Here is a 25,194-nt window from a genome sequence, read left to right as displayed (position 1 = left end):
TGGTGTTGAGTTTAAAATACTCTCCGTAACCCTAACCGACTCTCCGCAAGCTTCTGTTCCCGTTTGGGGCGAGACGTCACTGGCGTGATGGATGTGGACAATTTGTGTCCCGTGTTCTATGTTCAAGTGCCATACACGTGTTGCCGGTCAACATCACACGTTTTCATGGCATGTATTGGAAATGTTAAAACACTGATCAGACAGAATCCGATTTAGTCTCGCAAACCAGACAAGTAGCTACTGCAAGAGCGTCTCGCCATAATGACGTTTCATCGTGGCCAAGAACCGCCCACTTCCCGTGCACTTGCACTTGAAATCAGTGTTTTGAATCATTAAACAAGTTTTTTTTGTTAGACTAAATCAGATTTTGTGCGATTGGTCTACTGACATTTCCTGTACATGCCATGAACACATTTATGGCACTTGAACATAGAACACGGGACACAATTTGTTCATTTTTGTTTTTGTGTGGACAAAGATATTTTCAAAAATACTGTTCATGTGGATGGGAATTATTTTTAAATTCTCAGTATGGGATTGGTGCGTCCCTACTAATAAACTTAACTGTGCTTCTCTACTGACTTTGTTACAGAAATCCAGGCTTTTAGTGACGGCTAGCATTTCTCTAGGCTAATAAGACTGAACACCGCCAGCCTTCACAGTGACCTCCACCTCTGACCTGCTCAAGGCATCATCTATCGGGCTCACATGTCCGTGTGTCTGTCTCTCTGTCAGGGCAAGGAACAGTGTGTCTCCATCTACAACCTTTGGATATCAATCTTACTCTGCACGGTGGTTGTGATGTCACAACCTCCATCCAAATGCATGTTGAGGTTCTTGGATGATGAAATGGACTGGGAGGGGGAGTGTGAGTGGAGCAGACACAAACACACTGACGCTTGTGACCCAACAAGTCACTCCGCTGACGGTGGAAGTCATAGAGCCAAAGAGGCTACATGGTTGCTCAGATTAAACTGGGTTAAAAAAAAAAAAAAAAAAGACCACTGCAATGAAACTCCTAAGTATTTCATACCACAGCAATTGTTGAATTTTCCATGCTGTTGGGTCAGAAGGTGTTGATTACGTTTCTCTAACAGCAGCTCTGACACTAGTTCTGGCTACAAGGCAAATCACAGGTTTATATTAATGTGCTCGTTCTAATACTTCATCGTTTCTATGGTAACAGCTCATTCACAGGTACTTGTATAGCTGACGCTTCCACGCAATCTAAGCCCGAAAGAAAAAAAAAAACGTGTCATTTAACAAATAAAAATGTTTAATCATTGATAAGGTGAAGCTTGGAGACGTTTATTTAACATTTTATGGAAGAAGTCTCCAGTGTCAGCTTTTTTCGTCATGGGAAAGTCTTCAGAACGGAGGATTTGAGCTTTGTAGTTTATTGGTAACATGACAAGCTGCAGTTTTTTTGCAATATTAATTACAAGAGTAAGAAAAAGCGAGGCTGGTGAGGAAAGACTGTTTATAGCTGCTATAATGTAAGTAATAACAGGAAGTAACCTGCTTCATGGACGTTAAACAACATTAAATGTAACCATAAACAGATAAATAGTTAAAAAAAAAAAGTTTTAAAAATTGTAACCATTGGCAAATTTGCTGTGGTATAAGAGGAATAAACACTTCAGGACGTGCTGTTACGGGAAAATAATAACAGCTCAGGGGGGTAACGGTAACTCAGCTTCGCATTGTTAACTTCCCCCTTGTGTTTTAATCCTTACTTAAACTTCTTTTCCCCAGTTTACAAAGTCCCTTAGCTCAGCGCTCTTGCCACCGCCAGCAGAGTAATGGATGGTCCTCCAGTGGAGGTGATGAGCAGAGCCGAGAGCCTCAGGTGCTGAGAGTTCACCTGAAGCTCGCTGGCTCCTGAGACGGAAGGAGGAGTGCAATATGCAGTGATGATGCAACACACACAGACACACACAGAGACGGGACAGGACAGCCAGACAGTGCAGAAACAGACAGACAGGAGGCAAGAGCAGCGCTGCAGACAGAGATTTAGGAGAGCAGAGCAGAGCAGAGCAAAGCGCAGGCAGTAACCAGCAATGGATACACGGTCAGATTAATCTTGTCAGTCTGAGCAGGGAGGGATGCTGCCACAGCGGGTTTTTTTTTTTTTTTTTAAATTGATGGATAAGCAAGGTTAGTGATTTGTCCCTTGATCAGAACAAATGGCACTCGGATCGCAGCAGGTCCCACTTGGTGGGGGGAAATACGAAGCTGATTGCAAGTTGCATGCAAGGTCAAATACACTGGGCATCTGTTAATTCGGGATGCATTATATGTGTTGTTTGTTTTTGTGCGTGGCTGTTTAAAACGTTTGTTGTTTTGTAGAACTTTGAAGAATACTTTTTTGCACAAAGGTAAAAATTGAAGGTAAAAATATCTCTTAACTTCCCCAGCAGTTTAGTGACTTAATAAATCATAATCTAAGTTTCATTACAGGGCAAAGAAAAAAAAAAACATGTAAGTTTACCCAATTGAGAATCAAATTTATCTTTAAACAGCCATGCCACAAAGTGCGTGCCTCATCTGACAGATCTTTTCCCCCTTTGCCAAGTGTGCAGAAGTAGACTGAGGAGGGCTGCATCTGTGCGCCCGCCACAGCCAGTGACAAGAAGCCAGTGTGTCATTCCCCTGAGCCGATAGCGGACGAGCAGGAGTCTGCGGAGGCCTGAGCCTTCCCCAAAGCAAACCACACACACACACACACACGCACGCACCCACACTCACATACACACACATGGGACGGCCGGCAAAACCAACAGTACTCCGGAGTGAATTTAGAGCACAGGGCGAATCACGGGCTTTATCGATTGCTTTTACACCGCCAGGATGATTGGAGGAAGAGGAGTTTGGGAGTACGAGAGGAAATTTGGATAGGTGATCAAAAAATAAACCAAATCGGATTGTCTACTGGAAAACAAAGAAGGTGGGAGAGGGAGGTGAGACAACACAAAGTGACAAGGAAACGAGAAAGACAAAATAAAGTAGGTGACTGGATAGGAGATCTACGGAGTTTATACAAAGAGGAGGAAAACCTGAGAGAATTACCTCTCATCGGGGAAAGAGAAACAGGAAAAAACGGACACTAAAAAAAACATTAACGGGAATGCACCAAGAACAGAGGAGGAGTGGGCGGACATGGGGCCCTCCTCTCTCCTTGGCGTCTCTACCTTTGGGTTTGGTGGGAGGGGGAGGGGCTTGCCCTGCCTTGGGCGCAGTACTGTTGGCATTGGCCTCTGCAGGCAGCTGGAATGAGCTGGACAGAAAGATGCCGTCCGAGAGGGGGCGGGGCTTGCGCGCAGTGGGCGGCGGCGGGGGCTTTTGGGCAGGCACAAGGTCGCCATAGGACTTCCGCGTAGCAGAGAGCTTAACCTGACCTGCTAAGCCTGCATCATCCTCCTCCTCCTCCTCCTCGTCATTGTACGAGACAAACTTGGCAGTGTATAAGGTGTCGGGGGAGACGACCTGGGTTTTGAGGTACGAGGTGTTTCTCTGAGGCGGGGTCGGAGGAGGGTTGGTGGTGGTGGTGGTGGTGTTAGTGGCAGGAGGGGGGGGCTGGTAGTCCCGGGGGAGAGGAGGTCTGTACAGACCAGGCTCCTCTGGCGTCAGCAGCTTGCGCTCGGCCTCCTCGTGCTGCCGGCGCCTCTCCGCCTCCAGGCGGGTGTAGTACTCCTCCTCCTGTCTCCTCTGAGGGGAATAGGGGAAGAGCCAGTTAGAGCCGCCTCAGCTAGCCTAACTAGCCTCTGCCTGCTCATCTACCTGATTTGCTTGATTTGCTCACGTTGCTCCTCGACTTTGCAAAATCATATTTTTTCCTTAATGTGACATTTTCTTTGAGTGAGTGAAGTGTAATATTTAGGCAGGAAATCACATATTCCTCCCCAATGGCTTCTGCAGAGATTTGACTGGATTTTGAAAAGTGGGTTTTCCATAATAAACATGGAGTCGTACTGCATTCCACCGTACAAGGAAGTCGGATAAGATTAGATTTTTCACAGCCGAAATGAATCGCTTCTGATGAGAAAATCACGCACGCTTACAGCAAAATGATGCTTTATATGGAATATCATCAAATTTGAGAAGCATGAGAAGAGGACCTGAGAAATGCCTGACCTTTTAATGTCCTCCAAGAGCATTTAGCGCTGAAAATTTAGACAGTCTCTAATGTAACACCTTCACTTGCAAATTCTCTAATACAGTTAATAAAAGAGCTATAGCAGGTGGTGGAACTGGCCCGAGGTTTTTCAGTGTTTAGAGTACAGTGGAATGCAGCATCAGACCTAGTCCAATTCTTATTGGTTGATATTATGGTGATGTCATCAAAATCAGACACTGTTCAGAGAAGTCATGCCATTGTGATGGAAAATTACAGAAAAGCAAGAGTTTTGTCTTTTGAGTGATTGATAATAATAACTCTTGTACAATATGACCAGGGTGATGAACAAACAAGGTATAACATCCTATCGCTATTAAAATTCAAATCTGGATGTTGAAATATGATTACAGATTTGCTGCGTTCCTTGGTATAAACGTAGAGACTGTTATAGACCAGCATGTCCTTTAACCGGAGTCAGATGTTGCTGATCTTTGACTAGTAAACTTGAAGTCTACATAAACTTAAGGGAATTATTAACTAGGTTTTAGAGCTGCATGATGATAAATCTTCAGTTCTACACCCTTCTTTTCCTTGTGGGTCCACTAGGAGGCGCCAGAAAGATGAGAACAACTACTGCTGCTGCTAAAGCGCTTAAACAAATGGGCCTGGTTTTAACTGATGTGGGAAGACTTGAGTGAGCGGAGTTTACGTCTCTGACGATCTGGCTGGCATTTTGAGGTTTTTCACAGGAAGGGCTGCTCTGGTCTCTGTACATGGATGACCCTGGGTTAATGTGCGGTGGGGACGTCACTGATGACAGAATGGGGGTGACTGGGACGGTTGGACCGTCCCCAACTACGTCCCCAAAGCAATGTCGGATGAAATGATGATGGTTTCCCAAGGAAATGGTGGACTCTATAATAAAAGTGACTCATGGGGTTTTTTTGGGTGGGGACACATCAGAAACACAGGACAGGGATCACTGTGACGACATGCAATTGGACATTAGAACTGGGCGCTAAATTCCCAGTGGTCTGAAGGTGACGCACAGGCATGGCCACACACTGAGATGAGCTTCTCACTGAGCACTTGTGATGAATGATGGACGTTCAGACCGCTGGTAAATTTAATGGCCCAGTGAAACATTTCATAAGCAGTTGAGACTGTGGATATGTAACACAGAGGTGCTACACAGACTGAGCTAACACCCTGTTAAACTTCTACATTCTGGCTGAAATGTTCTCTACCGATACAAGCTCATCTGTATAAAACTACACTAAACCCTAAATAAAGGTCAATGTTAATAACGACACACACTCAACTCCTTCTGGAAATTAAGAAACATAACATTTTTTTTTTGTCCACAATAAAATCAGGGTCCCTACAAAGATAATCCACTAGTATTTTGGCTTTTGCTTATAAACTAGTGTTGCAATTTCAGATCAGATATAGACAGTGTTAAAACGAATGCTTTTAGAGTTGGGTTAAAGCCGCAGTCACGTTAGAAACATGCAACATAGGCGTGAACTTTAAGACTGGCGATTAAACAAAGTCCTACTTTGTTGCAGCCTTGCTTATGAAATAAACTAAAGGTGCAATTTATAAACACAGTTTTAGAAATTTGGAGTTTGTTGTCAAGTTATTGGTTGCTAGCTATCCTGTCGACCTTAAACTGTATTTATAAAAATGAAAAAAGTAAATAAAAAAGAACAATGTAAAACACAGTTCTACCATATAATCGACTGACTGCGTACCATGGTGTTTTTTTTTTTTTAAAGAAATAATTTTTAGTCACTTCTAGAAGTTCTATCTTGCACAATGGTAAAATTATCTCCATTTTTGATGTAGTGATGTCCATATTATATTATATTACAGTGCACTATATTATTAAGACGTGTACACTGTACATTAACCGATGCACACTACTTCCACACTAAGTAGCACAAAGCATAGCGATTTCTTTCATTTCATATAAACGTGAAAAAAAAAAAAAGGGTGTTTAAGGACCATTAAAGTCAACAGGTATCTATTAGCTGTTAATACTTTTGTATTTGTATGGGCTTTGCGTTGCTAGGTAGTTTGTAATGTTTGGATTGTATAATTATGTAACAGCAGTTTACTTATGATGATGTGCACTCACCAGTCAGCGTTGTACAAATTCAGTCTGGTGCCTTGCTCACTTCTGCCCTACATAGTGTTCTATTTAGAGCAGTCGATAGTGAACGAGTGAGAGAGCGAGAGATTTAGCTTGTAAAATGTAACCGTAATGAAACAGCTGATCTGGATGAATTCAACTCGCATATATAATATATAAATGTAATTCCACTTGCACGGTTTTGCTGTGAAAAGCTAGTGTGACTGGGCTTTTAGTGATCAAGGGATACTCAAAGCCTAAAGTGTAGTAGAGATCATCATCATCATCTGTTCTTAAATGTAAAATACAGAACCTGATCCTCTCCTGAACACCTACACCACTCTATCATTAGGAAAAGGCTGAAAGTGAAATAGCGTGATTAAGGTCATGTTTGTTGAGCGTGACTCTCCCGGGTGTCGAGCGCTCTCAGGTCACTCAGCCTGGTGTACCTTCTCCTCGGCCTCTCGTCTGGCTCGCTCCTCTTCTCTCCGGCGTCTCTCCTCCTCCTGCTTGGCTCGTTCCTCTGCCTCGCGCTTACGGATCTCCTCCAGCTGCTGCTTCCGTCGCCGCTCCTCGTCCTGCAGCTGACGGGGTGCACACACACACACACACACACACACACGCATGTACACGCATAAGATGAGTATAGTGCAAGGCCTGGATTTCACTCCTAACACCATTTTTTATGGTATTTAGCAAACAAATGAACTTATCCTAATAGTGGCAAAGTGCATTTTAATTGCTCTGTATTTCAGTCCATTTCAGTTCCTACTTTTCCTACTGTCCTTTAAATGACAAACTAAAAATAATGAATATGGGAAACGGTGTGAATGCCTCGATTTATTTCACTGAAATTCAGACGCAGTCACGCCAATCCTCCGTCTGTACAGGTGATGTGCTCAGATGTGTGCTTTAACCATTTCTGCTATTCGAATATCCACACTGTTCAGCAACTTGTATTTAACGGGAAATTAAATAAACTTTAAAGAACTTTTTTTTTTTCATGCAGCCATAAAGTAACTGACCTTGACGTGGAGTGTGTATTGTAACAGTAAAACAAAAACAAACAAAAAAGATGGTATATTATTTGTGGTTTTAAGTCACACACTCAGCCTAAAACCTTTTGTTTTAAATTTCACACTCATATGTAATTTATTTTATTCCTTATTACAAACGCCTTAGGAAGTTAGCTGAAGATAGATTGAATCAAATAGAGAAAAATACGTTGGACTGACAGTAACCCAGGTGTAAATGAGGAAGATGAGTGTAACTGTGTCCTTTAATAATGTTTAATTTCTTCTTCTTATTATTTTTTGTTTAAAGTGAAGCTACTGTTTTCTCTTTACAATATACTGTTTTAACTCCTGTTCATGTTGCTAGTGATTTATACTTTTAATATAAATTTTAATTTCACTCTCTTCACACTAAATTTGATTTTCTGAAGTCTAGTTCTGCAGCGATGTATTGTTTTAAATTTTTTTTTTTAATGCAACACCCCAGTTTAAAATCAGAGCTTTTTATATTTATACTGCGCTCATAACAATTCGGAAACTTTCTGACTCTGGAGAAACTGAAACTCACTGTACACACACGCACTTGTTTGGCTTCTGTGAAAAATCCTCTCGCACAGCTTTTATAAACGGCCAGGACGACCAGTTTGGTTAGTGTTTCCTTCATTTAAAAAGTAGGCAAGCATGAAAGCGTGCAGTTTGATTAAAATGTCCTGCACAAAACACTTTTCAATTATGCAACGATCCTCCTGTAATTAGGGATCTTAAAGCCGATCATACACAAATAGAAAAACTTGAAAGCCTGCTGAAAAGGCTTTAAACATGCTATGGTTTCTTGGTCTTATTTGTACTATGGGTGCTGACGTGTTAAATAACGTCACTGGATTCTCGCTCAGAGACGTCAGAGCTATTAAGAAACAAATGACAAGCTGGAGGGCTGTTTAGATGAATTTTTTCCTACTTGGAGGTTGGAAACGTCCCAGTTTCCACTTACGCTGTGCTCACATGAACTGAAAACGAACGTCTCCCACCATTTTGTTGCATCGTGTCTCAGTTACATGACATTACATTACAACAGCAACAGGACATAGTGTAACCGTTGATGACGGGAAAGTGGGCAGGGCCAATTTATTTATTTTTTTCCCCAGATATTCGTGTCCTAGTCGAAGCTCGTGAAACAGTCAGTGAGACAGCTACAAACTTGATATGCTTGATTTACCAAAAACAGAACATCGCTGGTGTTTTTATACACTTCTATTTGTTTTATACACTTCTATCGACAAAGGTGTCAACAGAGCTAGCAAGAAAAGTGAACACTAGCATATGTTGATGAATTAGGTGGCTCATTTTTGTCCAGAAGTACATCAAGCTGCAGTAATTGGTTGCACCATTTTTCAAGGTGTCTCCCATAATGCCCCTGAGCCAAGGGGTCAAAATTCATAACGCTACAGCGAAACCATAAATATTGGCACCTCTGCATCAAACAGCAGGAACATTGTTTTAGACTCATTCAGACACTGGGATACCTTCTGTATGTAGACATTTATACACAAGTGATTTCTCCTGAACTTCTGTTTTTTTTAGCCGGAAGAAATTTGATTTACGGTCAAAATGTAAAACATCTTTTTCAAACGAATCTATGGTCAATATGTACGTTACTGATCACAGATCATGTAGGTAGCTGTGCTGTTTTTAACAACAGTAGCCTGGTGCTACCAGTGTAACCATGGCAACTTGATTGGAAGTAATTTAGAGATACAAATGTTCAGTAGTGACTAGTGTAGAGTGATTTAAGAGACGTGAGGCTGATGTGAGCACAGGTTAAGTCAACGAACGCTGCATTATACCTTGGATTCATGTCATTTGAGTTGAGATACATGGATATTCGAATAAGCACGCACATCCCATACCTTCTAATTCGCTATTTATGTTGTAAACATGTCTCTTGGGTAAATAAGTGTGCCACTACTAGGACCCTTTGGCACTGCACGCACACACACAGCACACACGCACATACACACACCAGCCACACATGCACATAAACACTGGCATGCCATTGAACTGGATATTTGTGACTCCCAACATGTGTTTCACATACATGCAAGACCCGAACATTAACACTCACTGACCACAAAAACAATCACAAAAAAATCTCACACAAGTAGACTTTGTAACGCAATACCCTGATATGTAGGAGACTGAAAGGAAAAGAGAGCACAGCACAGATGAGGAGCACAGCAGCATGGACAAAGCTGAGAACAGAGAGAGAGAGAGAGAGAGAGAGAGAGAGAGAGAGAGAGAGAGAGAGCGGTTTGACGCTGAGACCTGAGCATGCGGCCAGGCTTTCGCTGCAGGAGAGAGGGGGCCAGCAGATCATGCACCAACCAGCCCTCCCTTCTCACGTTCAACCACACTGAAACGAGAGCTTCGGAAATCCACAGAGCTTGACAAATCCAGCTCTCTGCAAATCCAGGAGCAGGTCCCTGCTCAATTTAGATCTGATTGTGTCACTCAGGGACTTGACATTAAGGTTAAATTACATCATGTCTTCTATTAACTTTAATAAACATTAAGTTTATCTAGGAAAAGGAACGACAGCGACGCACACCCCCAGGATGGATTCCCTGTGGAAGCTCCCCCTTCCCGCTAGAACCCTCGGATAGAGAGAAGAGCGAAACCAAACGACCACATGAGGGGGAGAGAATGAGCGAGAGGAGACACAGGTGGAGTCGGAAAAACAGGAAGAGAGTGTCATTAACAGCATAGAGAACGTACCAAGTCTAGAACAGAGATTGCTGGGACAGCAGTCTGCTGCAGGGAGAAGGAGGAGGAGGAGGAGAGGGGAAGAAAGAAATCATCAAGAACAGCGCAGGAAGAAGATTATAAGGCGTGAGAAAGAACAAAGCAATACGAAAAAAAAGAAGAGGAGGTAGTGTAAGGGCAAGAGAAGATAAAAGTGAAAACGCGCGCTGCTGCGCTGCCAGTGACATTCCTGGGCAGAGTGGGATTGATTAGCGCCCGCGGCCCGCTTCCTCTCCGCAAACACACACTTGCACGGAACGGGCTTTGGCAAGGAATTTGCCCATCATTCCCCATCATCCCCTGCTCAAGCATGGGCAATATTTTCTCTTCAAATACCAGGAGCTGACCTCCTCTCTCAGCGCTCGGCTGACTATAAAAGGTAAAACGTTCCTGCTGTCGGCTACCGTAGGCTCTCTGCAGGAGGCAGAGCGGGGCCGTCGGCACAGCTCTCAAACATGTCAGCAGCTGGAATAAGCCTTTGAGGATGTGTTACTCTGCAGGACTGAGAGATTAGCCTGGTGTTTGGGATATTTCACTGTTTTTCCACCTAATCCAACATGATTACCATGAACAAGAACTTACACTCTACTTTAAACTCACTTACAATGGAAGTCTAAAGGCAGCTGTCGAATTCCGAGTACTTTTATAACAGGATCTGTGACAGTGTCCCTGCTTGTAATCGAAATCATATGTTTATAATAACGCTCTGATACATTATCGTTTCTATAGTAACAGCTCATTCACAGGGACTTGTACGGCAGACGCGCTACGTAATCCAAGACTAATAAGAAAAGAATAAGATAGTGACATCATAAATGTCTAACTGTTGATAAGGAGACGTTTCATTAACGTGGATGGAAGGAGTCTCCATTGTCACCGCTTTTCGTCCACAGGAAAGTCTTCCGGACAGACGAGTGTACGGTTTCTCGTTAACACGACAAGCTGCGTTTTTGTTTTTTTTTCTTTGGTCTAATTAACTTCACGAGAGAAAAAAAACAAGAGGTTGCTGAGAGAATGACTTTTATACCTTCTATAACGTAAGTGAGAAAAAGAACGAACTTGTTTCACCGATAAACTGCTGTGGTACAAGAGGAATAAAACACTTTAGACGTGCTTTTATAGGAAAATAATGAACTTCAGGGTGGCAGCAGTGACTCCGCTTCATTCCACCACCCAGTCACTGGTTACTTTCCTATACCGGCACGTCCCCAAGTGTTTTAATCCGCACGTTTCAAACTTTTAATCCATATAATTTGTTCGTTTGGAATATTTGTGGTTGTGCATAGCTTAAAGTAAACATGGAAGTGCCTCAACTTCTGTATGACAGAGAGCCGAAACCACAAAACCTTTAAGAACGTGTAAAGTAAACAGAATGACTTTTTGCTGCTTTGCTCCAGTTGGAAGAAAAATCTCCAAGTGCAGTTTTGTAAGCTTTTCTCTCACGTTTACTGCTCGTCTCTAATACCTTTATTGTTCAATTCGAAATGGTCCAAAGAGCATAAACACCATCACACACTTAAGCTAGACTCATTCCTAAAACAGTCGCATAGGTTAAAGATATTGTTCGACTTTTTATCTTCGACAACTGCCCTTAGACTTCTTATCATCACTGAGTGTGGAGTTTTTCTGTTTTTCCTTCTCAGTACGGAGAAACGTGTTGAAATTCTTATCGGTGGTAAACGCACATACACTGCAGATACTGTAGATAGCAACTAGACTGAAAAACATTCATTTTATTTGGTTAATTGAAGGAATTGATAAACTTTAAATCAGGGCATTCCTGAAAATCCTAGAAAATCCACTAGTTTTTAGAAGAACTAGCTCTGCTGAGACTGAGTACATGCATTTCATTAATGAGGAGATTATTTATAATGATTATGCTTGGTTAGCACTCATGTGCTGGAGACTATTGGTTAAGGTAATCAGGATTAGAGTAGGCGAACTATGAGAAGTCAGACTCTGCATGATTCCGGTAATGAGACGTTTTAAGCCTTTGAGGTTTAGATGGAAGTGAATCAGAGACGTTGCGACGCTTCATGAGGGCGTAGGAGTCGTGCTGATTTGGACGTGGTAGGTTGAGATGGATCAAGCACGGGCGTCGAGGGCGGCGCTTGACATCCTGCAGCCTCTAAACCCCTCCCCCCCTCGCTAGTGCAGCGGGAATCAGCAGCTCAGCATGGCAAAGCAATGACATAAGCATGGTGCAAGTGCACATCGCAAAAAAAACATTCATCCTAACACTCAAACCCTGAACTAAAAAAAAAAAAACTCTCTGAAAAGACTTCATTTTGGTCTGGACTGCATTCAGTTCCATGTTACATGCATGAAAGTGCAAAACCTGCAAGCTAAAAATACACTCTTATGGTACGTGCACACTGCAAGCGACGCAAGTATCTCTGACGTTGGTGCATTTGATAGAGTGAGTCTACAAACAATCATGAATGCATGGAATCCAATGTTCGTTAGCTAGCTATTAGGGCTGCACGACATATCGTAATATTATTATATCATTACATACTATACGCAAATCAGAGCTCTAAACCAAACTGTTGTTTTTGGTTTTTTTAGCGCATTAATCTGCCTGCACGTGAAGGTGTTCTCTGATTGGATTTTAACGGTGTGTGGTTTAATGGACACACCTTTTATGGATGCTCAGGGTTGTTTTACTATTCATTCATCCTCATTAAGTGCTTTATGCTGGTCAGGGTGGAGGTGGATCCGAAGTCTATCCCGGGAAAACACTGGGCGTGAAGCAGGAATAATCCATCACAGAGCACCACACACACTCATTCACATCTAGGGGCAATTTAGCTTAGCCAGTCCACCTACTGGCATGTTTTTGGATGGTGGGAGGAAACCAGAGAACCTGGAGGAAACCCACGCTTGACACGACTGAGAACGCGTGTGAAATTCCACACAGAGAGTAACCTGAGCTCTGGATGGAACCCAGGACCCTGGAGGTGTAAACTCAAACTGGAAGATCTGTCAAGTTTCTTCTATGTTTATCTTTATAATTTTGCGCTATAAGCTCAGTGAACTCAGATATTGCTATGAATAACTTTTTGTGTTTTTTTTTTTTTTTTTTATTAGTTTTTCAGGAAACTTGTGGACAAGAATATCTACACTGACCTATGTTTTAGGTCCCGACTGATCAACGCAGGTTTTCTTTACTCACTATTCCATCACTGGTTATGAATATATTCCCTAATTAAAAAGAATAGGAGCGTAATTTCAGACGGTGAAATGGCTTTTAGTGTGCACGTACCCTTTCTCGTAACATTTCTCCTCCAAATCTCAATAAAACTCATCTAAAAATGGCATCCATCACTAAACTGTCCATACAAAACAGACTACACATGGTTTTTAGCGCCTGATCTCTGCCCTGACAAGTGTAATGGACGTCTCTGTGCTACAGCGCCTCACCCGTGCTCTCTTCTCCGCTTCCAGCCTCTGCATGATCAGCACTGTGTCGACGTCTTCATCATCCTCCTCCTCCTCGTCCTCCTCGCTCTGCTTGGACTCCTGCAGCCTCTTCTGGAACTGCCACTCCAGCATGAGCTTGCGCAGGCGATCGTTCTCCTCAGCCGTGCGCTCCGGCTTGGCCTGCAGGTCCTGGATCTCCTTGTCGAGCAGGTCGACGATGTGCAGCTGCTGCTGTTTCTCCAGCTTCTCCCTGGCATCCCTCTTCCACGGGTCCGGCGACAGGCTGTCGGCCGCAGACAGCTCCTCTTTGCTGATGGTGATGTACTGCAGGTCGCGCCTCTCGATGGTGCGAGGCTGCTGCTGAGGCTGCAGGTCCCGGATCACTGTGTCCTGAGGGGCGGGAGGAGGAGGAGCTCGAGGAAGAGTGGGCAGTTTCTCAGGGCGGGGAAGTTGCGTCTGGGGAGGCTGAGCTGGGGGCATGTAGGGTTGGGGGATCTGTTGAGGTGGGGGCATCTGCTGGTGCTGGCTGCTGTTGTGCAGGACGGGTGGAGGCATGGCAGGGTTGCGAATCTGCCCCAGCTTCCTCTCCTGCTCCCTCCTCTTCCTCTCGCGTTCCTCCTCCAGCCGCGCCTTCTCCTTCTCATACCAGCGCTGCTGCTCCTCCCGTTTCTTGCGGTCGGCTGCGGCCTGCTGCTGGGTGACGGAGGGAGGTGGGGGTAGGGGCATGTCAGCCTGCGGATCGTAATCATAGTGCGCAGGTGGAGGCGGAGGAGGAGGCGGAGGCAGGTCTGTACGAGAGGGTTGGGACACACCCACCGGGCCGGGATGGGGCGCTCCAGGGGTCTTCCAGCGGCCAGCGGCGCTCTTGTGGTTGCTCTGGGCTTTGCTGGAGGAGGAGTAGTTGTTGAGATGCTCCTGGCTGGAAGTGCTGGACTCCACAGAGGAGGAGACCTGGTGGTTCCAGGGATCTCCACCACGCTGGTACTCTGCCTCCCGCTGCTGCTGCTGCAGGTGGAGCAGGTCATCCTGGCGCATTCGCTCGGCTGGGTATCTAGTGGGCACGTCACACAGCTCCTCCTGAGAGCGTGCTACCCGCTGGCAGGAAACACACACACACACACACACAATCAGAATAAATCTCAGTAAAAGGCTTTTTTAATTTTCAAGATCAAACACAAAGAGGAAAACAAAAAAATATCTACTATGGGCCAAGAGACTGGAGTCATTTTTTTTTTTTTTCTTCTTCTTCAGGAACTCCTTTTCCTTGGCCCCTGTATATAAGTCATGGGCGTGTCAAGGGAAGTAGGAAAAGTATGCAGCACAACAGGCCACCAAAAAAACCTCAGTCGGGAAGAATAGACAGAAACATGAGAAAAATATAGTTTAGATTTTAATAGCAAAAATTACGTATCTTAAATAAGATAATATTTCATTTAGCATTTTTCAAACCTATCCTACTATAGTCTTATATATGGGTAGGAAATTAAATACGTGCCGATTTTATGAAAATGCAAGCCCTGTAAAGCCTAAATATTATATTTAAACAGACTAAAGGTAATCTGCTGAAGCCTGGTATGTGCATCAGTGATATCTGTATAAACTGCTGGAGATATAAAGGAGGGATGAAGGGAGATGAAGCTGAACAGACTATGTTAGATTTGTGGCCAGTTTCTTTGCAAGATCCTATCTTAATATAATTCTCTTGGTTAAATAAAGGTAAAATAAATACATTATTAACATAAATACACAGTTTACTGGGTGATGGGCTTTAGCTAGTCACCCTTCACTTCTATCTGATCCTATACTGAATATACTTGGAGTACAATGTTAGTTAATGAGAAAATATGCATTTGACATTTGATCCATTTAATAAAATTTTCTGTGTGTTTGCCGTGACTTGAAAACCAGCAACTTTCCAAATTTTTGGTTTTCCGGATGTCAACCTGTTTAGTGCTCCAACTATCTGTAACTGAATACTGAATGGGTGTGGCCTAAGCTATATCACTCAAGGTTATAATCAATCTCAACTAGAGATGCGTGCTGGAATGTCATTTTTAATCCCCCTCATGTCGTTATTTTTTTATTTGATACCCTGTGAACATTTGAGCTTTGTAAACTTTCTTTGTATCTGTTTAGAACACATTATCTGTTCACTCTGAATAATGGATTTATATTCTGTTACATCCCTAGTACATCTGCGTGCACATGTTGTCCTGGCTAACCTGCATAGCCATGTTGTTATGGTGATGCTCGTCCATGGGAGGAAGAGGCTCAGGCTCGCCGCCCTGCCAGACCTGCCCGGGTCCAGGCCCCATCCTGTCCTGAGATTTGGAGGCTGGGAAGGTGAAGTAGTCCCTGGGGTATGTCTGCGTGGGGATGGGGTATGCCTCCGGACGGGGTGGGGATGGTTCCTCCTAATAAGAACGACAGAACGGATTAATGCTGATTACAAGCTGGGCTTTGAAGATGCAGCGCCAATCCAGATGGCTCCACGGGCAGAACCGCATTTAACGAAAACGGAGCACTTCCTGTAGTGTTTCAGTTACAGATCGACTAATGACTGCTCTGCTCAGAGAAACCAGTGTGTGTGTGTGTGTGTGTGTGTGTGAGTGAGAGAGAGAGAGAGAGAGAGAGAGAGAGAGAGAGAGAGAGAGAGAACACAGCCAGAGCTAGTTAGTTAATCAGACACAGTGGCTGGAAACTTGATTCGAAGTGAACACAGAAATGAAGATTTCAATGCCTTTGTTTTGGACGGAGCCTACTGCGGCTTCCCAGACAGAGACACGTGAATTAATGAGAGGATTTTCAAACTTCTGATGCTCTGATAGAAAACAGATGAGATCACAGGACCAAGCCGTGACAGCTCCAGTGAATTTTCTTGGAGCACCCCATTTAAAGCATCACTGAACATAAAAGAGAACCATAAAAACAGCATCTATGTAGCATATTACATTATATTAAATTGTTTAACATGTTTGAAAATGACCTAGGGCAGGGGTTCTCAAACTTTTAACAGTTAGGGACCTCTTTAACTGTTTTAAAAAAAAAATGCTCTCACCATTGCACATTTATCTTACAAACAAACTTAAATGATTTAAATGTGTAGGTTAATTGTGGTTATTTATTGTAGCCAGCGTCAGTTTTTCATTTCTGAGCCACTCATCGAACATATTCTTATCAAATCTTATCATGTGATTCCAGTTGACTTTATTTATAGGGATAATTTCTTTGATAAAGAGGAGCTGTGTAACAAAAAACAGGTCAAAATATTACCATAACATCCAAAACTTAAGCCAGTTACATATCTAGCTTTGTATGTAGGCTCTGTGCTACATCATCCACTACTAATTTGCATATTGGATATGATTGGTCAGAAGCAGTTTTGTGATATCATAAATTGAGCTCGGAATAGGTTTTATTATTATAAATGAAAGTAAAATGTGACCTTGACTACAAACACCACTCGATATAATCAGAATCAGTCATTAACTATTTAAAGGTTGTGTTTCTGAGTTGATTTAAATGTAGGTGATGGTGTTTAACGGTGTTTAACGGTGTTTAACGGTGTTCACTCACATCAGGACACAGGTTGCCCGTGGAGACGGAGGTGATTTTTCCCGGCGCTCCTGGATACACAGGCTTTCCCCCTGGACTCTGGGCTTGATCTGGCAAAACAGTCACAAATAAATACAGTTGAGAGAAAATGTTTGTTTCTGCCATGGCTTTCAGAAAATAAAGACAAAGTGGAGGGCATATTAACTAGATCATTTTTTGTTTTCTATAGAGAGATATTAAAATTAAAATCTCGTAGTGCTGCCATCTAAGTCCATAATATTATACACCGTGAACTACAGTTTCTCATACGCTGTAATTTTTTTTGTTCAACATGGCTGCGTCACCTAACATACACAACCTAGTGTCAGGAAATTCAAAAGCAGTTAAATAAAATCTTCATATGGATACCTAAATGTTAAATATCTTGTCATTACATCTGCACTTTTGGGAATATGTTAACATTTTGCCTATGGACAACTTCATTTTATTGCTTTATATCGCCATGAATAAAATCTAGGTCTCGAATGTGAGTATCAGTGAAAACCCACTTTTAGAAAAGAACCCGTATTTGATAACCTTTCTAACCCTGTCTAGCGTGTTTGCACACTCACTGGCTACGTTGGGGCTGGAGCGGTGATCTGCGCGGTTCTTCAGCAGCCTCTCGTCCCTCTTCTGCTCGGGGTACGAGTCCCAGTTCCCCTGTGGGCTCTCCGGAGAGCCGTTCTGCACAGAGTTGTTGTAGAGCTCGAAGCCCTCGCTCTTCGGCCTGGCTTTGCCTTTATCCATACGGCCCCGGTCTGATGCTGAGCGGGTAAACAGGGATGCACATGAGGGAAAACTACACAGCTCTGTGTGAGGAAGATCTCAAATACACACCACCAACAAGTCATCTTTATTCCGGGGATGAACATTAGCATTAGTTTGAATGTATGGTTTCAGATAAAGCATAAATGCATTTTTAATCATGCAGTGTGTGTACACGTACACCACAAACCCGATTTTTATCTCACTTCAGCTATACTCCGATAATTTGTGTGTCATGTATATAGCATTCTGCCATATTTACTCTAAACCAGAGTAAAGCCATAATCAGCTGTCAAAAAAATAAGAATAATTTAATACATCTGAATAATCTAATTTCAGATAAAAAAAATTATGAAAAAAACGTCTTTACTTCTTTTTCCCCTCTACTTAACTTTTTTTTCGTTACTTAGTGTTATATACACTGTAAAGCCACTATGGGTCTAGAAACAAGTTTAATAATCATTTGGTTTTTTTGTAATCTTGTAATAGGAAGCACTAGATGAGTTTGTCTATATTCAGGAATTTTGAACTTGTTAAAATATAATTTTTTTGCAATGCAAATAAATAAATAAAATGTTGTACAGCACATTTAAAGACAAGTGTATAAACATGCAATTTTAAAACACATTTTTATTAAAAAAATACCAGTGAAATGTATTTGTAAACTCTGCAAAAATCTGATTATGGTAATAATTTGATCATCAGATTATTCTGTACATGTAAACACACTCAGTAGTACACCTCACACTCTCAGAGTGATGATATATGACTGAAGGGTTAAAGCTGCACTCCTCTTACCCCGCGGCATCATGGGAGACGGCTGGTTGAGCAGCGTGGCCAGGCCGTGGTAAATAGCCCCCTGTTTGGCCACCTCCAGAGTCACCACCGAGCCTGTTCGAGTCATCAGCTCCGCCGCCCTGACAAACACAAAAACGCCTCAGAACAAAAACAGCGCTCAATAAATACGCCATATCTGAGTAAGTGAGAAACCGAAGCCAACAAAGCAATCCCGATACCAGGAGAGTCGAGTCGTTTCTAAAAACCTCCCGCTTCACTTCTGGCCAAATGTCAAACTTCTCAAAGCAACCAAGAAAACCACACTGGTGTCGAGTGTCACATTCCTCAGATTTATAACTTCAAATACGATTATAAAAGCGTAAACACCATCTGCTTTTAATCGGACACGAATCCTCCATCCTTCTTCTTCTTCTTCCATTTGAAAGGTCAAGGACCTTAACTTTTTTTTTTTTTTTTCTTCATAATTACAACTGTGACAGGACAAAACGAGATTTTATTGACAGACAAATGAGTATTTTACTGAAGTGAACAGCTCGGGTTTTGAAATGTACTGGTGTTTGCAGAAATAAGGGAATAGCAGAGCTGAAGCTAAAGCACTGCCATCAGGACGAGGGAAGTTTTAATTTGGGAGTTCATTAAGAAACCTCATATGGGTATATATACATTTAGAGTCCATTTTCTACAACTAAAATATTTCTTTCTGTCTTCTTTATATTCATGTTACACCACAGTGCTGCCGAATTCTCGGTTCTGATTGGTCAGGAGGTGTTGCTTAAGTTTCTATAATCACAGCTTTATATTAATGTGCTTGTTTCTACAGTAACAGCTTACACAGAGGTTTGTATGGTGGACATGCCACATAAACCGATTCTAAATTATTGATATGGCGACGTTTTCTGTAAGGAGACATTTATTTAGCGTTTAAGAAAGGAGTCTCCAGTGTTAGTGCTTTATAACACTCAGAGGTAAAACTGTAACTTTAAGTTTTCTGTCATCTTCCGGACAGAGGAGTTTACGCTTTGTGGTTTCTCTGTAATATGAATTCTTCTGGAAATAACTTGTTTCACAGACGTCCCGCAACATTAAAAGTAACTATAAATGGATAAAAAGTACGATGTGTCGTTCTTTAATAAATAAAACACTGTAATCATTGTCAGATTGCTGTGGTATAAGAGGAAAAAACACTTCAGGACGTGCCGTAACAGGAAAATAATCTTCAAGGTGGTTTCATTACACCACCCGTTATTATGTTGATTATTTTCCTATAACAGAATGCCCTTAAGTGTTTTATTCCTTCCTTACCCACCAGAGAAACAGGATATTACATGCTAAGCTTTAACTCTCCTTCAGAAACCCAACTTTAAGAAGGAAAAAAAAAAAAGGAAAGAAAAGAAAAGCACTAAAGGTTATGAAAGTACCTCTCCTGAGAGAGTCCAACTAGACTTCTCCCATCCACGCTGAGCAACTGATCTCCAGCAGCCAGACGGCCATCCTGAAACACACACACACACACACACACACACAATCAAAGTGTTATTTTACCTACATGACATAAACCCATCATTGCCTGCACTGAGCTCATGCTTTGTATATTTATGTCCTCACCATGTCTGCAGCTCCTCCTTTGACGACAGACTTGATGTAAATCCCAAGTTTCTCCTGCCCAGCACCCTATTAACACACACACACACACACACACAGTTAAAAAGAAGAATTCCCCTACATTCCCATTTCCATAATGGATTCCAGTGTGAAACGCTATACACCCTAAACTAGGGAAAGACACCAGGATGACAAAGGGAGCCTAGATTATTGGGATTTCGGGGGGGGGCTGGCGGTGAAATAAAGTTAGAGTTGAATGAGATCAATTTACACCAGATGAAAGCGAGCTTTGTGATGCAGTCATGAAGATTAACCACTCGTTCCCCCGAAAAAAACATCCCCATAAAAGGCTGTAATTATTGAGCTCGGTTCAGAGATCACTGCTCCACCATCGCTGTGCATTCAGACATCACAGACTTACACCATTCTCCCTTTCCTTACACATCCACGTCTGACAACGAGCTCCTTGAGACGCTTAATTCGGAGCAGATGACGGCATTTCCTGCCCAGAAGAGCAACGGCACAGTAACATCACGCTCAGAGCCTTACAAGGCTGTACTTTGCTTTTTATGACTCCCTTTTGTTATGTCTGTTATCCCAAAAGCCTGGATTTGTCATTCCAAGAAGACGCCACGTGATACGCTGCCAGAGCGTCTATTTGAGTAGAAGCGTAAGAAAGTCGAGGCTTCATATCCGCTTTCTGATAATCTCCACTCTGTTGACGTTCTCGCTAGCCAGAGCGGCCTGGATAGCGGCGAGCGTGCCGGCGTAACGTCCACATCTGAACAAACACAGCTCAGAAACTGCACTGGTGTGATGGACGCAATCAGCACAGAGAGAGCAAAGAGTGTGTTTTTTTCAACCTCTGTGCATTTTAGAGATCTGAAGAAAAAGCTCATCATCTTTCAGATTGGTGTGCGTGCACCTCACAAGACCATCACACACTCTATGACACATATATATACTATATATTACAATAGTAATAGCTGTTACACACTCATTAGCTCCACGTTTCGTCTGGCATCGTACTAACTTTGTTCTCAGATTAGCAAAGCAAACTAGCTTTGTACACTCACCGGAGGAAGTATCTCCGCTACTTACTTCCAAGCTATATTTTATATTATAAGACGAAACCACGATTATGAGTTTTTCCTTCCCTTTTTGTCCGTCAAACAGTAAATAGGAACTAACTGTACGTAGGAAATAAAGTTGTGAGAGGAGAACTGAAGAAACGTCGGACCACACGTCATAGGGTTGGGTTGAGGAATCATCCGAGTCAGTCGTTTGGATTTGTCACTTTAGCCTGTTGTGTACTGTGTCAAAATTAGAAAATATCAACTGAAACATCGCTTGTTGTGCCATCGCCGACATCACAGCTCTGCGTAGAAAATAACGGCTCATCTGTGGTTTTGTTACTTGATAGTGTGAACACAGGGTTAGTCTTAAAGCTGCCTTTGGGCTAAAATAGTACATATGTCATAAACTCTTTGAATAAATGAACTTTTTCTTCCAGTTGCTTGGTGTAGAAAAAGCTCTCTGAAGAAAAGCCTGCTTTTGTGTGACTGACTGTGTGTGCATTAAATATGGAAATATATTTGGGGAAAAAAAAAAAGGTATCTATTACAGATCTATTAAAGACTATCTGACAGTAAAACCTGGCTTGATGGCATCAGTGATGTCAAATCACTAACAGATCACTAACAAACGTCATTATGTACTATAATGACTTTTTTTTCCACTGATTTTATATTCAATTTTATATGGAGATAAATAAATGAATTGTCAGTAAAGACAGTGACCTTTTGAACTAATGATGTCAAAGCAATATAGAAACATAGAGAAAAATGTCCCTTACATACTAAACAGCTCAGTTTTGAAAATAATAAATTATTAGATATAAATTCTAATATGGAAATAAATAAAAGTAAGAAATTTTGGCAAACAAAATATTTTCAATTCAACATGTCGTAAACTTCCTAATATTTGCTCACTAACAAGACGCATTGTTTGCCTGCTACTTCATCCTCCGTACTTTGGGGAAAAAGTATGTGGACACTGCGCTCCTGAAAAGTTTTTTTTTTTTTTTTTTTTTTGTGACCAAAAAAAAAAAAAAAAACCCACAGGCAGCACTTTTTAAAAGTCACTTCTCACAGGATTACATGGAAAACAGGCGCTGGCAGTTAAGAAGTATTCCATAAAATCTCTATTCCATCTCTAGCCCACATCCATGCAGCACAATGAGCAGTGCATTACAAGGCATGCGAGGTGAACCTGCCCCTTCAGAGCTCCTCCATCTTCTATAAAGCAGGAGATGGAGCTGCGTTCGCACCACTAACCCGAGAGCAAACAGGTGGAATAGCTTCCATCTGGACGTCCTCCAAACACACAGTCAGTCATGCTGCCTGGAGGCCCAGCGCTGGAACTCATTTTATAGGTGGATAGATGGCAATTGAGTGAGAAACTGCTGTTTATTGTTTCAATGAGTAATCTACTGCCCGGGATAACCGAGCGCAGCCGATAGAACGGCTGATGTTATTAGAAAGTGAAGGAAGAAGGCGAGAAGCAGACTGTGGGCTGAGATGGAAACAGAATCCGCCTGGGAATCACTCGCAATTTCTCTCAATAAAGACCACCGATACAGCTGCCCACCCACAGCACTGACCATCACAGGAATCCACACAGCCTTCAGCCTCATGTCCACAAAATCCGCACATAAAGCCACGCATGTACATGGAATACACGGAGCACACACAAAAGTGATTGATGCCTGCGGCGGTATTCAAGGCTGGATGTTCAGACGAGCGAGGTCGTTCATACAGCCTAAAAAAGTTTCCATACCACCACATGCGTTTGGGAATGACGATTAAATCAGATCAAATCTCTAGAGGATCGAAGTTTAAATTCCATAAGAGACATGGAAATAGAAAAATGAAGGCTGTTAGTGAGCAAAATAAAATAAAAGGGAGCTCATGCAGCTGAAGAGAGAAGAGTAAGTATCAGTACCTACCACTACGCTGTTCTGTGTCTGGACGCAGAATCATGAAAAGCTGTTATAAATCTACACAATCTACACAATATCACAGGCTCCGCCTCACATGAGGCATTTTTGATACAAGGGGACATTTCAGAAGTCCCGAGGGAGCATCCAATGCTCGGTGGACACAAAGACGCTAAACACAGAAAGGCCCCCTGTTCATGCATCCTGTTACTCTGAACACAACAAGACCTACAGCGCAACAGGCAGGAATCTGAGCACTGGGAACGTGCACACACACACACACACACACACACACACACACACACACACAGAGAGAAAGGCCACTAATGCCATCACATCACGGTTCCGCGTTAAACACTAAGAAGCTATTCGTTTCCTTTTGTGCCTCGAATTTGTTCGCAGGTAGACACCTGACACCTGCTCTCCAGCCGAGTTGTTCACACGCTAACGGGTAAAGAGCTGAAGGTCACATGCGAGAACAAGTTTCCCAAACGCTACAGCGAAAAGAGAAAAGCCCCAGCGTGAGAAACTCTAGAGAGCACTCACAGTAGCACAGTGGAACACGAACACAACTCAAAACTTCAGTTTACTGCACCGATTTTACACAAAATCTACTTTTTACTACATCACAACACTGTTGAATTCTCAATTCTCAATGGTCAGAAGAACATAATATAATATAATATATTATATATTATACTAATGAGCTCGTTCTAATACGTCATTGTTTCTATAGTAACAATTTACACAGGGACTTGTATCGTGGACGGTCCACGTAAACAAATTTAAAACCGTGTGTAATTGTAGAAATTGTGACTCTTTTTTGTAAGGAAGTTCTATAAGTTTTTAACACTAATGGAAGGAGTCTCCAGTGTCAGTAAAGTTTTCCAACATGGGAAAACCTTTGGGACAGATGAGTTTACGCTCTCCGTTTTCTCTGTAACATGACACGCTTTTTTTTTTTTTTTTTTTTTGGCTGTTGTTGTATTAACTTCAGGAGAGAGAGAGAGAGAAAGAGAGGCTGGTGAGGGAACAACTTTATGGTATAACACAAGTGATAACAGTCAACTCATGGATGTTCCACAGCATTAAATGTAACTATAAATGGATAAAATGTATGATGTGTCAAAGAAGATTAAAGCACTTCGCGACATGCTGTTCTAGAAAAATAAGCAAATCTGGGTTGGTAACAGTAACTTGGCTTCATCACACCACCCCAAAGTTGACTTTTTGCCTATTAATACACACCTCCAAGTGTTTAACTCCTTACTTCTGCTTGTTAAACCTGTTTTAGGTCTATGAACTGCTACATTAGTAATAGGAAAAATATAACCACACAAAAAGTCTTCCTTTGCACCAATAATAAAGGTTCATTTCCCAAAACAAAATAAGTAGGTACATAGAAGCTCGCAGTAAAAGTCAGATGCACATTTACTTCAGTTTCTCAACAGTATGAAGTGAGGCTCAAAGCAGAGGAGGTTCATGGGTGATTACCGAGAGGGTAAATAAGAGCATTTTAGCTTGACTTGGAAGCAGTTCAAGCTTGTGTTTGGCAGGTGGTTTCATAACTGAGCTAAAATCTCAGCGAGAGGGCATGAGGCTTGAATTAATTGGGAGGAAGCATTCCATCATCATGATATCTTCAAATCAATCTCAAAAACTGAAGTCTGTAAAGCTGCTAATATGGCTTTCTTCTCAGCTTGTAAAGCTTCCATGGTGGGCCAAGTCCTCGCTATGGGGTGCAACAAGCCATGCAGTTTGCGTGAGTGTGTTTATTTGAACTAATTATTAACTGAACATAATCTCGAGAAGAAGAAAAATCTAACTACATTCACAGATTTTGTCCAAATGCATGTTTCAAACTGCAGCGTCAAACTGCTGATTCTTAACATCTGCAGAGAGACAATTACAGAGCGCACGACACTAAAGCATGCTGTGGCAAGTCCCAATG

General features: G+C 42.3%; 1 protein-coding gene across 16 annotated transcripts in view; it reads right to left on the bottom strand.

Annotated features, from left to right (window-relative positions):
- The window catches only part of afdna (afadin, adherens junction formation factor a), a 126,260-nt gene that overhangs the window by 3,833 nt on the left and 97,233 nt on the right, over positions 1–25,194 (bottom strand). For 7 of the 16 annotated variants that reach the window (XM_053242124.1, XM_034313668.2, XM_053242120.1 and 4 more), the window contains 9 exons: positions 20,249–20,314; positions 20,062–20,135; positions 18,644–18,762; positions 17,653–17,844; positions 17,063–17,151; positions 15,709–15,900; positions 13,487–14,581; positions 6,701–6,835; positions 3,192–3,708 (listed from right to left, as the gene is read on the bottom strand). In XM_053242124.1, the coding sequence (XP_053098099.1) occupies positions 3,192–3,708; positions 6,701–6,835; positions 13,487–14,581; positions 15,709–15,900; positions 17,063–17,151; positions 17,653–17,844; positions 18,644–18,762; positions 20,062–20,135; positions 20,249–20,314 (2,479 nt within the window). The remainder of the gene's footprint in view (positions 1–3,191; positions 3,709–6,700; positions 6,836–13,486; positions 14,582–15,708; positions 15,901–17,062; positions 17,152–17,652; positions 17,845–18,643; positions 18,763–20,061; positions 20,136–20,248; positions 20,315–25,194) is intronic. The other 9 variants (XM_053242125.1, XM_053242132.1, XM_053242130.1 and 6 more) reach the window with 3 other exon arrangements.

Source organism: Pangasianodon hypophthalmus, chromosome 19 (genome assembly GCF_027358585.1).
Source record: "Pangasianodon hypophthalmus isolate fPanHyp1 chromosome 19, fPanHyp1.pri, whole genome shotgun sequence".
Lineage (NCBI taxonomy): Eukaryota > Metazoa > Chordata > Actinopteri > Siluriformes > Pangasiidae > Pangasianodon > Pangasianodon hypophthalmus.
The sequence above is the reverse complement of the archived record's forward strand: the minus strand, read 5'-3'. Positions and strand labels throughout refer to the sequence as shown.